Source organism: Etheostoma spectabile, chromosome 4 (genome assembly GCF_008692095.1).
Source record: "Etheostoma spectabile isolate EspeVRDwgs_2016 chromosome 4, UIUC_Espe_1.0, whole genome shotgun sequence".
Lineage (NCBI taxonomy): Eukaryota > Metazoa > Chordata > Actinopteri > Perciformes > Percidae > Etheostoma > Etheostoma spectabile.
Genome location: NC_045736.1, coordinates 18749795 through 18764411, shown reverse-complemented (window position 1 = coordinate 18764411; position 14617 = coordinate 18749795). Strand labels below are relative to the sequence as shown.

The following is a 14617-nucleotide window of genomic DNA, read 5'->3' as shown; positions in this document are numbered from 1 at the left end:
GGACATCCCTACTTGATGCTTTTGAGTAAAATAATCCTACGTCCTTCTAAATTTACCTCTTAAGCCACAACCAAAAGGTCAGTGGTAAAACAATATACTGTATATATACATATATATGTATCTATAAGAATACACACCGGTCAAAAGTTTGGGGTCACTTAGAAATTTCCATTGCCTCCATTATAGACAGAATACCAAAGCTGAGGTCAGTTTGCATTGTTTTTTTTAACCCGTCAGCAGTTTTTCAAATTACATTATGTGCTTACTAATTGCAAAAGGATTCCCAGTGTTTTCTCAGTTAGTTTTTTAAAATGATACCAGATTAGTACAGAATGTGCCTCTGAAACATTGGATAAATGGTTGCTGATAAATGGGCATGTAGATATTGTATTAAAGATCCGCCACCCACTCAGATAAGCTGGTATTATGTCTATGATGAAATGGCATGGAAATTTGTAAGTGACCCCAAACTTTGACCGGTAGTGTATATATGTAGATATATATACCGTATATATATAGTGATTATATATATATATACTGTATATATATGTATAACATTTTGGTAACAATCTACCCCTGAACCACACTAATGTTCTGTGACAAAGACGTGAACAACAACAGGATATCGTGTTGACCCTCATCATCACTGATTGGGGAACAGAGAAGCAGATAATTTGCATGATTTTGAAACCGAGTCCCACATGCTCTAACAGAAAGGCTCGAGGTATGTTACAAGGTAATCTGCACAACCAAACTATGCGCTTCTCATTCCCCATTCATTCCCAGTCCGACTACCTTCCCCACTGCTCATCCCCGTGGGTCTTTGCTTTTCCTATTCCACACCTGCAGCCTGAAATGGGAATAGCAGAGCCGGGACTCTTGCATCCCCAGAGTGGGACTAGCAGGGGAATATGATAGCTGAGGCCTTGTGTCCCCATTGCACACACTCCTAACAGTGTTTATGTTAGTAACATACATTAGAATTTGTATTTCATTTTGTTTTAGGGGTATGAGTTGTATCCCAACTTGTTAAATATATTTGTCAGGACAAAACTGCTCTTGTTCCTTCATCATTTTTCTTTTCAGTTTGACCCACTTACTGTATCTCACCCAGTCTTTATGTTCCACAAGTGGTGCCCAAGGGTAAAAGTGTATGTGTGCCATAATGTCCCCAGGTCTCTCAGTGCTGACCGCACATGATGAAGTCCTGCTCCAGATGGCCTTCTCTTAAACTCAGGCCTTCTCTGGCTCAGATGCTCATCTATTCTCCACTGGCTGCTCAGCTCGCTCAGCATGTTCACATTGCTCAGAGCACAGTGCCTCACCTTTTCGAGGTATGTTCATGAGATGGGAATTGAGTTGATTATAATAAAAAATATGACGGACAGATACAACTTCACTCCAGTAGACACACAAACATGACCTTACCATGAATCCCCAGTGTATCTGTTTGTGACAGTGGGGGAAAATGGGCTTTGTCCATCTGTCATACTGGAAGTCCTCTGAGAGATGCCAACGTCACAGCATGAGGATTATGTGCATGTTGGTGTGTAGTAGTGTGTGTGTGTGTGTGTGTGTGTGTGTGTGTGTGTGTGTTGGTGTGTGTGTATGTGTGTTTGTATAGTTCATGTTTATGGAAGTGGATTGCATATGCAGCAATAAAAATCCCTTTTCCTCTAACATATCAGCAGCTTTGAGAAGGTCAGTTTAGTGGATCAAGATTGTATCTCTCACTCTGCATACGTCTGAATCCACTTCAAATGACAATATGGTCATCAAATTGTTCGGAAAGGACACAAAAAACTCCAGAGAATGAATGTTGTTCTGTATTTCATGGTCCCCAATCAACTTTAGAAATGGCCGGCATCTAAGCCAGAACTTGAACCTCCCTCCAGCCCAGCATCGACCCTGGGGAGGCAGGGTTGATGTTGACCATGTGTCCTCCAACTAACCATCTTATTGATGGACCCCACTACTGGGTAAAACAGATCCCCCCTCTGCCTGAACCCCTAAACCCCCTTAACCCTTCCCTAAACCCTCGGTTGGCCCCCTGTTGTGCGTGCTCATTGGCTGACCGCCTTCGGGCGTCCCTTTTCCACGGGTCCATTGTCTGGCCCCATAAGCAGCTTTGTTTCTGCATGTGCAGCTGGGCTAGCCCGCGCAGCCATTAGCCACAACACGCTAAAGGGAGAGCGGGATAATATAATTACAAAACAAAAGTCAGGTGGCTCACGAGATCTGCCAGGAGAAGCCCATTTGGGGAGATGCGAGGACACGCTGGCGGGTGGCCAGCTATAATTCGATTATGAAGTTGTGTGAGTGACAAAAGAAACAATTGAATCTTTTTTTCTTTGCCCCACTGTGGTTTAATTTGATTCAACCGGGGCTTTAAAAAGAAGGCAGTGTGAAAAGATAGAAGATTTACTCTTCTAATTTCTAGAGTCAACAGCTCAGAAAATGTAATATGCTCTGACAGATATAGAGAGATAGAGAAATTCTTCCCTGGGCTAACTTTATTGTTGCTGCAACATTTTGACTGCATGTGAGGCCTAAGACAGATGAATTGCTGAAGGCTGCAGTTTTCCTGCAAATTGACTGGTCTTGTGCTCTTGTTTTGCATGAATGCACACAGACTGGTGGACAATGGGATCCGTGGCAGATCCATCTCCTGTAATACTTTCTTCAAACAGGGCTGCAAGTGTGTCCCCTGTTCCGTCGGCAGACCAGGATTTATCCTGTTAGTCACCCTAGATGAGTGAAAGAGTAAAATCAACCCCCATCCCAGCTGGACACACACACACACACACACACACACCCCACACACACACACACACACACACACACACACACACACACACACACACACACACACACACACACACACACACGCACACACACAGCTTTATGGACAGCTGATAAGAACAGGTTTAGCTGGTGGCTACTGTTTGAAGCAGGTCAAGCAGAACATGATCTGTTAATGTCTTTTTGTTTCTATAGTTCATACTGCAAAAGACTGCATTTTGTTTTTTGTTTTGCTGTTTTATAGGACAATAAGCAATTGTGTCAGATGCACACATGCTCTCACTACTAAAGGGTTGGTGTCAGTATTGTGCCTCTCGGGGTGTGTAAACGCCCATATCTTGCCCCATTAGGCACAGTTTGATCATGCCCTTGGGAGAACACCACATTCTCTTGGTCTGTAAGACTGATGAGAGGTTACACTGCAGATTAATTGACTGTCTGGTTTACTGTTTTATTTATGCAAGTGGATATGCATGTGTCAGAGTGGGCCACTTCTGAAAGAAGCAATATGCAGAGATATATTCTTTTTCCTTTTATTCCTGCTGTATAGAAACATTTTGGGAATGAAAATAAGCAGGTTTTTTTATATCGCCACATGTTTTTTTAAACTTTGAAACTGACAAGTTTAATTAAATGTATGAATACCTCTCACTAAGAGAAGTGCTCCTGTTATTATTATTCAATTCATGAGTGTAATGCAACCCAAGCACACTTCTCTGTGAGTTGGTTATTATTTAGCAGATGGCAGCTTCAGTTCTAAGGGGTTGCAGGGAAGGCAGATCCAATGTACTTCTTCCCATCACCATAGAAAGAGTTATCCCATGTGTACGTTTGGATCATGAGCTTCTTCCCTCCTAGGCTCAGATGACACCTGCGGATGGGAGATGATAACAAAATTTAAATCAGAAAATTTATGAGCAAGGATTTACAAGCAAGAAAACATCATATGACATGTACTTACTGTTTTCCAGGGCGAGTGATGTAGCAGAGGCTGTATAAGGCAAAGTCAAATTCAGGGCTGCAGCCAATGATTGCAGAACCGACCTGCTTGTAGTAGCCCTCCCACATGAACTGCATCCCCATGACATCAGGGTAGGTAGCCCACTGAGAGCAGGTGAAGAAGCAAAGAAAGAAAATTAAGGGAGTGCTAAACATGTCACAGTTTAAATCATCATATTGCGATATTATGGATGCTTACAGGCCCATTGAAGCTGTGGCTGTAGTAGTTCAGCTGTCCTTTTTTTTCGAGAAGATAAAAGCGAATCCAGTTGTGGAAACCAGACACCTTTCCTCCCTTGACTTCTCCTAATACGGAATGGGTTTCTTAATAATCACAAAGCAAACCATCTGTGGTGTTTGTAAGAAATCTGTTCTGTCCGAACCTGCAAAGATGTGTTCAAAGCCACTGGAGTCCATCTTGTTGCTGCGGGAGTACAGACCAAACCACATCATCTTCAGGTCCTGAATGAACTCTTCCTCTGATGCATAGATGCCTTAAAATACAGAATAACACACACTTTAAACAATCTGTGAGGAAGCGACATAGAAAGAGACATGAGGCAACAATACTGCTTGTGGTAAAAGGTAAACAAGGTACTTTAAAGCGCCCATGTTATGCTCATTTTCAGGTTCATAATTGTATTTAGAGGTTGTACCAGAATAGGTTTCTATGGTTTCATTTTCAAAAAACACCATATTTTGGTTGCTGCATATCCTGTTTTCACTCTGTGTGTTTGGGTCTCTGTTTTAACCACAAAGTGAGACATCTCACTTTGATACTATCTTTGTTGAGGGTTGCACATGCGCTGTAGCTACGTAAGATCACATCAGCTAGATAACTCTTTCTCCTACTTTGGTCAGTACAAGGCAGGATTAGCTGGGAGACTTCTTCAAAACGAGGGCATACTTGTGGAATACCTGCAGAACAGGGACATGTAGGTAGTTTTTTTGTAGATTATGGTGAACTAGTGTGTGTTGTAGCAGTGTTTTGCCATTGAGAACGAGCAAGAATGCCAGCTCTGTGCTACAGTTAGCCACCTCGTCTCGGCAAGTTATTTAGAAAGCCGTGCAGATTTTGAACAGCTCACCCGGAGACTGAAGGCAGGACACATTCAGAAACCCGTATCTCACTCAAAACAGCATGGATAGTTTTTTGTATGCGTGTAGAAGCACCAGAGACACAAAATAACACCACAAATCCCAGAAAAAGTGATTTGTTCATAATATGAGCACTTTAAAGACCCTGCTAGATTTCAGCAATTTGAGTCACTTCTTCTCTGAGTCTTAACTCAGTCGAATCTAAACACACAGCAATGGTAAAAATGTTTTTATATTCAGTGTTATTTAAACTTTCTGAGGATTGAAGTATATTTTATGTCCATTGTGGATACATGTTCATACATCCTCTTAGAAATTATAGAAAAAAGACACTCCTTACAACTGGAGAACTCTCTTAAGAATCATCACATTTCTAAGTTTTCTTCAGCATCCAATGATCCAGTGATGGTTGTCTTCACATCTATGTGTACACTGCAAACAGTAACTGCTAATAGCTAATTAGGTATATATACCTTTAATGGTGCCAATATTACGTAATGTAAATAAATTGAGGCAAAAATAATTTTCTCAAATTGTAGCCCACAGCTTAGTCACTGTTTCCATGGCAAAATCATACATCTTGTTTGCATCTGTCAAAGCAACATGGGAACTGTAGTTTTAAAACTAAGAGCATGATTTCCCCAAGTAAGATAAAGAATAAGAAGAGTGACAAGATGCATTAATATTACATTTCTTCATGTTGCCCTAAATTTTGGGGGACCCAGAGTGTCAGACTTTAAATTTCTGTCTACTAGAGCTCTTACTGCAATACCAGACCTCTACGTTAGTCATCCTCAACCACTAATACATGTGGTCATAGTTACCTTTTGTGAAGAGAAAAGCAAACAGCTCTCTGCCCAGCTCAGTGTTGGACATGGTCTCTTTGAGGAAGACGTCCTGCTCAACCAGCTGCTGAGGACTGAAGTCCTCTGTCTGTCCAGTCATCCTGTTATAGTTGTCCAGCACAGCCAGGAGAGCAGCGTAGGTGGGTCTGGAGAACAGAGCCTCCTCATTCAGGTATTGGAACAAGCTGGAAGCACAAAAACAAAAAAAAGTGAAACGGAACGGGATAAATACTGCACATCAAATTTAAAAAGAACAAAGGAGCCGACGATAGAGTGCTGTGCTAATAACATCATCTTCTCACGGTGCAGCGGAAAGATCGTCTTTGGAGCTCGTCTGAGAGCCTGGCACCAGAGCCTGAGGGTCAATGACCAACTCTGAGGTTGAAGCCTTGTTTGAATCCAGAGCATAGAGTGTCTCAGAAAGAGCCTTGATCTCAGCATCAGTGATCACACTACCTCCACCTGCACAACATCACAAATACACACAAATCATGTCTTCATCATATTAGTGTTGTTAACGTAGAATAGTGATTTATGCATTTCTGTAAGCCTATTACATGTGGCACTACCAGTGGTGGAAAGTTATTAAGCGCATTTACTTAAGTACTTAAGTACAGATTTGAGGTACTTTACTTGATTACTTCCATTTTATATTACTTTATGCTTATAATCTACAAAAGTACAGAGGAAAAAAAACTACTTTTTATGTCACTACATTTATTTTACATCTCTGAGTTCCTTTTCAGATTAAGATTTTATATAAATTACAAACAGACCGTACAATCAATAAATCAATCAAATAGAAAAAAACACTTTAAATTTACATAATAGATTCTTATATATGTCTTATTAAACATCCCTACACTATATAAAATAAATAGTTTGACTGAGCTCCACCTTGAGCAGTTAAAACATTAAAATGTTGTTAAAATCAGTAAAAATAATGTAAGTCTGAAAGGGGTCCTTCTTCATGATGAGAACTTTTGCTTTTCTTCAAGTCCTACATTTTGTTGGTAATACTTCTGTATTTATACTTGAGTAAAATGTTCAAAATAAGACTTGTAATGGAGTACATTTTTATTGCAGTATTGCTACTTTTGTTTAAGTGAATGAACTGAATACTTCTTCCACCAGTGGGTATTAATGCTCTAGAAGGGAGCAGGTTAAGTTGAGGGAAGAGTAAATTGAATTTTATTTTGCTGTCAGTGTGGTTTAATACCCAACAGCGACACCCGCTGGTCAAATGCTGAAAGAAAATGCAACCAGAGAGGTTGGCCACACGCCATCCGTGGTGGAACAAGTATTCAGATCCTTTGCTAAGGTGAAAGTACCGATACCACAGTGTAAAATTACTCCATTATGAGAAAAAACGTCTTCATTTCCAATACAACTAAATTAAAAGTAAAGAAGTATTATCAACCAAATTTACTTGAAGTATCGATAGTAAATTTACTCATTTTGCAAAATAATATTCCCCTGTAATTGATATATTCACATATATTATAATAAATTACATTATTAATACTAATACTAAATCAGCATTTTGCTCTTCTAGCTGGTCATAGTGGGGGTAATTTGAACTACTTCATAAACAGGTAGTTTAATCCAGTGATTCCCAACCTCGGCGTAGGGAACCTACAAAGGGTCACAAGATAATTATGAGGGGTCGTGAGATGATTAATAGGAGAAAAAGAAATGATAATAATAATAATAATAAAAAAACAATGTCCTGATACATTTTAGGACTTTTCTCTTTGCTAATAATTCTAAGCCTCAAACAAATTAAACTGTCTGAGAAGTTTAAGGGGAGAATATCTAAGGAGAACTCCTAGATATTTGGTTAAGGAAACAGATTTTCAGTGCAGTACACGGGGCTGATTGTTTGACTGCTAACTGCTCAGAGTCAGTGTCTGTGGGAAAGTGACCAGGTGTCATAACTAGATTAGCTTAACACAAACAGATAGAAGTTAGCTGACTGACAGTGATATACTGTATAGCACGTGAGACAGCTACAGTAATGGTGACATGTGGTTGGTAGTAGAGTAAGACCTCTTTCTGCAGCTCTCCCTCTTCTCTCTTTCGCACGGGAAATGCATGATCAGAACAGCCAATACTCTCGCTCTGAAAGGACCTGTGATTGACAGAAGTCTCCTGTCACGAGCTGACATATTCTCAAGCCTAAATACTAAAGACCACTTGAATTACAATATGCTGAAAGATTATAATGGAATTTTTTGTGCCAAAAGTAAAGTACTTATCACTGCTTTAATTGTTAATATTTTAGTACTTTTTTTCATCACAACCGTTTGGCCCACTTAATACTTATTACTTATTTATTGTCTTTATCTCATCTATGGCAGAGGAAATCTTTCATCTTATTTAAGTGCGGAAAATAAAGATGTCTATTCTCTCCTTTACTATTTTATTCTATTAGTCATAAAATAAGTTTTGTCACTGCCTCTACATATTTCAGTGCAGTCAGAACAACAGTCTCCGTAGCGCTCACAGGACAGGTTGCACTGACAGAAAAAACTGTTGTCTGTTCCAAAACCACACTGACCCTGACATGAGTCCAGGGTGTCTGAGAATAAGAACACAACAAATTGGTATCTTAATGACAATCCTATATGTAACTGCATGATTTGGTTATATAAAGCTGTAACACTAGGTTATGGTGATAGAAAAAATCTCTTACTGCTGTATCCCTGGTAGAAAAGGGTCACCCAAAGTGCAAGGACAGCAATGGCCTTCATCTTGGCTCAGCTGCAACCTGAAAACAAGGTAAACTGACTGTTAGCTTGGTTCACCTTTTATAGCAAGTTTCATGTGACCAATCCAAACACAACACTGACATTAACCCTGCCCATACCTCCAGTCAGGATGTCAATCACTACATCGTGATCATGTCTCGTAGATCAAATGTGTCAAGTGTGACATTTTTACTTCTTAATTTTAAGCTATTGTTTAAAATGGTAATAAGCATTTGTAAATTACCTCTTAACAATGTTTTTTTTTAAGTGTAACTTTCTCTCTGTTCTCTGTGAAACTGCACACCTGCTTAGCACACAGGCGGTGCTTTAATGTTTTAAAATAAAACCATATCAAGATGTGAGCTGTGATAACGATTGCCACCTGAGATGTTACACTGTTTTTTTGTGACAATTAATACAATTTTGTTACATGAAAACTATGAGGCTATATGTCTCTTTTAGTCTATTGCATTTTAAGGCTATATTGTCCAATACAAAATTACATTTATAAAATAAAAATACATTTACAAGGAGCCTTTCTTATTTCTCCTGCCAAAATGAACAGATGCTGTATCTCACAGGGTTTATGCAAGATAGTTTAGAATACTTAAAATAGCTCACCTGCTTTAGTGTCCCGGGTCATGTTGGGGACACATACTCCCACTGCAGAGAGTATACAATACAAAATATAATGGTAATGAGCATTTGTAAGCCTATTAATATTGTGAGTCTTTAAGATGCTTTTAAACAGACAATGTACCAACACTTTACAATTGAAAGCAATAAGAGGGAACTTATCATTAGCATTTGTTTTTGGCTTTTGACAGATTTATGGGAAAATAGGAGAGAGAGGGGGATGACATGCAGCAAAGGGCCACAGATCGGAACCAAACCCTCGGCCGCTGTGTCAAGGACTGTGCCTCCGCACATGGGGTGCACGCTCATCCAGCTAACCAAGTCTCCTGTTAATTGTGATTTGAGGGGAATACATGCAACTCCCCACAGAATGGCCCAAGTAGCAATACCACGTAAAAAATACTCTTACAAGTACGAGTACAAGTCCTGCATTCAAAATATTACTTAAATAAAATGATTAGCATCAAAATATACTTAAAATAAGATCATACTACTGTCCTATTTTAGAATAATATACATATATTATATTACTGCATATCCCTGCACTTACTGCTATTGCACTTCTAGTTAGACCCAAACTGCATTTTGTTGCCTTATACCTGTACATGTGTAATGACAATGAAGTTGAATCTAATCTAATCTAATCTACTGGATTACAATTAGTGTTGATCCATTAATGTGTAAGCATCACTCATGTTACAGCTGTTAAAGGCTTCCTACTGCTGGATAGTTTTTTAAAATGGCCGCTGGCCTTAATTAAGTCTAGCTAATCCTTAAAATAATTAATTTACTAGTTGATTTATATGTATATCTGAATCGGCAAAGTAAATGGTAACTAAAGTTGCCAAAAAATGTGTTGTGGAGTAAAAAGTATGATGTTGGCTTTGTAATATAAATAGAGCCAAGTAGCCTAAAATGGAGCATTTTAGCATACAATGGAAATCGCCTAGGCCTACTTATGTAGCTCAGAAACAATACTCAAGCAAATGTTCTTACATTCAACCACTGAGAATGTTAAACTGCAGCCTACTATAAAGTATTGTAAAGTATCTAAATAATATAATGGGATCATATCTAAAACTGTTCACAGAGAGTGAGAGCAGGTTTTTATATGTGACTCAGCTCGATCTTAGGTCAATGATTTAAGTCCCCACACGGACCAAAGTATGGTGGTCGACCGGTCGCTGGCGTGGACTGGAGAGGTGTCAGTTCACCTTCTGGGCACTGCCAAAGTGCGCTTGAGCAACTGTACTCCCGCACTGTAGAGGGCGCTGCTCAGTAATAAGCAACAAATGGAAAGTCTTTCCGTCCCTATGCAGCTTCCGTATACAGCGTGGATCTCAATGACATTCTGAGCTTTTATAAGTCAGTTCACGTTTAGAAGGTGTAAAGATGTCTTTAACCTTTTTATTCAGAACATTCACAAGAGACGTTGCAAAGGTGAGCACGTTAAGCTTTACTCTCAATCACGCTTTTAACACTTTTCCTGAAGCTCGAGCTGTGATTAGCTGGTTCTTTAGTTAGCTTCCTTACTTTATCTGATTTGTGTCGCTAATTCAGTTTCATGTCATGTCACACGAGAAACCACTGTGGCTGGATATCTCGCATTTGTTGTGACAAAGTTGTGGTGCATGATGCGAGTGTCCACTCAAGACAGCCTCTGGACTACTTGAACTAATGTACTACCGTTATGTCCTCCGCTCTGTCATTCTCAGGTCAGCATATGCCATCATGTACAGTCGTTACACACAGGTTGTCAGCTTCTGGCAGCTGAAAAAGCCGTCCTGATGAAACTGCGAAAAAACACCGGCTACACTTTCATTAACTGCAAGAAAGCACTGGAGAAGTTTGATAACGACATTGCACAGGTAACCCCTCCTCTCTCAACCCCTGTCTGCATTCACAGTACAGATGTGGGTCAACAATATATCTATGGTGACTACTGAAACAACTACTGTGTGACAGTGTTATTTGTGTAATTTGCCAACCCTTCAGGCAGAGACCTGGCTACATGAGCAGGCCCAGAAGGAGGGCTGGAGCAAAGCTAACAAGCTGGAAGGTCGCAAAGCCAAAGAGGGTCTGATTGGCCTGTTTGTAGGAGATAAAGCTGCAGTTATGGTGGAGGTAAGGCCAGATCACTTTCCAGTTTGACATGAGGGCATTCAGCAATATCTGTTGTCTTTCTTCTCGTCTGCTTGATGCAGGTTAACTGTGAGACAGACTTTGTTGCCCGCAACGAAAAGTTCCAACAACTGGTTAAAGATGTGGCATTTGCCACCTTGGCTCACCACCGGAATAAAAGCCAGGCAGGATATGTGAAGGTAAAACCAAATACTGACTGCAGGAGTTGCATTGGGAGAATTTCTCTTCTTCACTGCAGAGCTGGAAGTTGGAAATAATTGTTGACAACAACTACATTTTAGTGTGTTATAAACAATTTCTTCCATGTTTATTTACTACTTTTACATGCTAAGTGGGGAGTCTTACTGTATTTAAGACTACTGGTCTATGCTGATAGGAAGGAATATATGACTGTGTACAACTAAATGCACTGTTAAGTCAGGATATTGGAACGCACCAGCCCTGTTTTCTTTGCTGTGCTTTGATTCTGTTAACGTACTACATTTGTTTTCAGAGTGTCCTGGTAGGCGATGAGTTAAACAAACTCAGTGTGAATGAAGGAGCTTCACTTTCTGACCGGGTGGCTCTCACAATAGGTCAGTAAGAAAATGTTCATATTTTTTTCACTGCTCGGTTAATCTCTAAAACACTATATTGTTTCAAACTCATGCCCCTCCTGCTCTTCTTCTCTTAGCATTTTGGCATTTTCTTTAATTGGGGTTTTCACCAGTGATGATGGCAGTGTAACACACATTTCTAAATTTAATTATTGTTGTCTTATACATTTGTTTCCATGCATGCTTTGGTTTCAAAACCTAGCTGAGCAGAAACGTGTGCTTCTGGACATGTTATAACACAACAAGAAGCATGACCAAGTGGTTAAAGACAGTTATTGCAGGTTTAAAAGTGGGCAATAATATACACTTGTAGTGTCAATACTGACATTCTAAAATTACATTTAAATCAAACATGCCGTGTTGCATTAGAAATGTTCAAAATGTTGTCACTTAACAGCAAAGAAAGAAGGAAAAAAAACATCTTTGGACCTCACAAGAACTGTCAATACTTTATACTTGAAAGGAGGGTCAAAATTAACCATTCAGATCTGAAAATTAATTATCTACATCTATGAAATAAGATTTGTTTTGCATAAATCAATGTATCATACCATTCATTGATAATACATGTTTTGCTCTTTCCTCTCAGGTCGTCTCGGTGAGAACATGTCAGTGAGGCGGGCGGTGGCAGTGGGTGTCCCCGCTGAATGGCACATCGGCTCGTATGTACACGGTGGTGTGAGCGGCCAGACTGAGGTGGCAATGGGTCGGTACGGCGCCTTGGTTGTATTTCAGGGTGGAAAGGAGACAGAACGGGAGACTCTAGGACGTAAGCTGGGACAGCATATAGTGGGAGAGGCCCCTGTGTCTCTGGGCAACATGGATGACCTGCCCTGCGGTGAGAGTGAGACACGCCTGCTGCCTCAGACCTTCCTGGGAGACCCCAGCAGGACTGTGGCAGAGTTTCTCCGGGGTCAACAGGCTCGAGTGCTGGACTTTGTCCGATTTCAGTGTGGTGAGACAGCCGGTGAGGAAGCAAAATGATGGGAGGGAAATCATTGATCTCAAAGGATTCGTCATGTGTCTCTGTTTAATATGAAATGGATTTCTTTCAGACAGTCACAGTGTCATCATGTATTAAAAGCAGAATATGCAGGTCCATGAAATTCTACAATTCTACAATAAAAAAAAAAAGAAATTCTCTTCTTAGTCCTTTTTAATGTGTATAATGTGCTACTCAATATTCTAAATTATTAGAGCTACATGCAAATCCTAATCAAGTATTTCACTGACGTGAATCACCTAAAGTGGGGCTCGAAAGTTTCGGCACCCCAGGTAAAAATTTGTATCAATGTGCATAAAGAAGCCAAGAAAAGATCAAATGACAGATTAGACATCCATTTAATATGTCACAAAAAGATTTTATTTCCATTATTTACATTTTCAAAATAACTGAAAACAAAAAAATGGCATCTGCAAAAGTTTGGGCACCCTGCAGAGTTAAAACCTTGTTCTGCCTCTTTGGCAAGTATCACAGCTTGTAGATTCTTCTTGTAGCCAGCCAAGAGTCTTTCAATTCTTGTTTGAGGTATCTTCGCCCATTCTTCCTTACAAAAGTCTTCCAGTTTTCTCGGCTGTCTGTCACGCACTTCTCTTTTGAGGTCTATCCATAGATTTTCAATTATGTTGAGGTCAGAAGATTGTGAAGGCCATGGCAAAACCTTCAGTTTACGCCTCTTGATGTAATCCACCGTGGATTTTGAAGTGTGTTTAGGATCATTATTCATTTGTAGAAGCCATCCTCTCTTTAACTTCAGCTTTTTCACAGATGACATCAAGTTAGCATCCAAAATTTGCTGAAATTTTAATGAATCAATTTTTCCTTCTACTGGTGAAATGTTCCCTGTGCCACTGGCTGCAGTACAGCCCCGAAGCATGATTGAGCCACCCGCATGCTTAGCAGTTGGACAGAGGCTCCTGTTCAATAAATTCTGTGCCCTTTCTTCTCCAAATGTACCTTTGCTCATTTTGGCCAAAAAGTTCTATTTTAACCTCATCGGTCCACAGAACTTGTTTCCACAATGCATCAGGCTTGTCTATTTGTACATTTCCAAACTTCAAACGCAGATTTTTTGTGGTGAGGACGTAGAAGAGGTTTTCTTCTGATGACTCTTCCATTAAGACCATGTTTGTGCAAGTATCTCTTTATATTGGAATGATGTACCACAACTCCAGTGTTTACCAGGTCTTTCTGGATGCATCGTGCAGTCAAACGTGGGTTTTGACTTGTTTTTCTCACAATCCTGCGAGCTGTTCTGTCTGATATTTTTCTTCCAGATCTTGCTTTAACTTCCACTGTTCCTGATGACTGCCATGTCTTAATTACATTCCGAACAGAGGATATTGTGATATTGTTTTCTGTTATTTTGAAAGTGTAAATGATGGAAATAAAATCTAACTTTTTGTGACATATTATACGAATGTCTAATCTGTCATTTGATGCCTTTTGGAGATTTTTCCATCTTTTCTTGGCTTCTTTATGCACATTAATACAAATTGTTACCTGTGTTGCCGAAACTTTGAGCCCCACTGTACTGTCATAATTTACATCTTGTTTCTTAATTTCTCTCATCCTAACAAGAGGTTAAATGTTCATGTCTAGATGGGAATTAATTTTTTCCAACCTGAAATGCAAAATTATTTTGAACAAAACATAGCCATGCCCCTTACCACTAGAAAATGTCAAAACCAGCTCTTCTTATTATGAAAACAAGGTGAATACACAAATAAGGACACTTTACGGGCTTAA

At 39.7% G+C, this 14617-nt stretch overlaps 2 protein-coding genes across 2 annotated transcripts; one reads left to right on the top strand and one right to left on the bottom strand.

The window, feature by feature from the left end:
• Positions 1–3326: 3326 nt before the first annotated feature.
• On the bottom strand, positions 3327–8560 carry endou (endonuclease, polyU-specific). Its single transcript, XM_032513041.1, has 8 exons — positions 8440–8560; positions 8200–8325; positions 6047–6215; positions 5724–5929; positions 4185–4295; positions 4001–4107; positions 3764–3906; positions 3327–3673 (listed from the first exon to the last, which is right to left on the bottom strand). The coding sequence occupies exons 1-8, from the start codon at positions 8495–8497 to the stop codon at positions 3559–3561; spliced, it is 1035 nt and encodes a 344-aa protein (XP_032368932.1). The 5' UTR covers positions 8498–8560; the 3' UTR covers positions 3327–3558.
• A 1830-nt stretch (positions 8561–10390) lies between these two features.
• tsfm (Ts translation elongation factor, mitochondrial) lies at positions 10391–13009 on the top strand. Its single transcript, XM_032514448.1, has 6 exons — positions 10391–10570; positions 10846–10998; positions 11126–11254; positions 11335–11451; positions 11766–11847; positions 12458–13009. Exons 1-6 carry the CDS (start codon positions 10523–10525, stop codon positions 12850–12852), a joined length of 924 nt encoding a protein of 307 aa, XP_032370339.1. The 5' UTR covers positions 10391–10522; the 3' UTR covers positions 12853–13009.
• The last annotated feature ends 1608 nt before the right edge of the window (positions 13010–14617 follow it).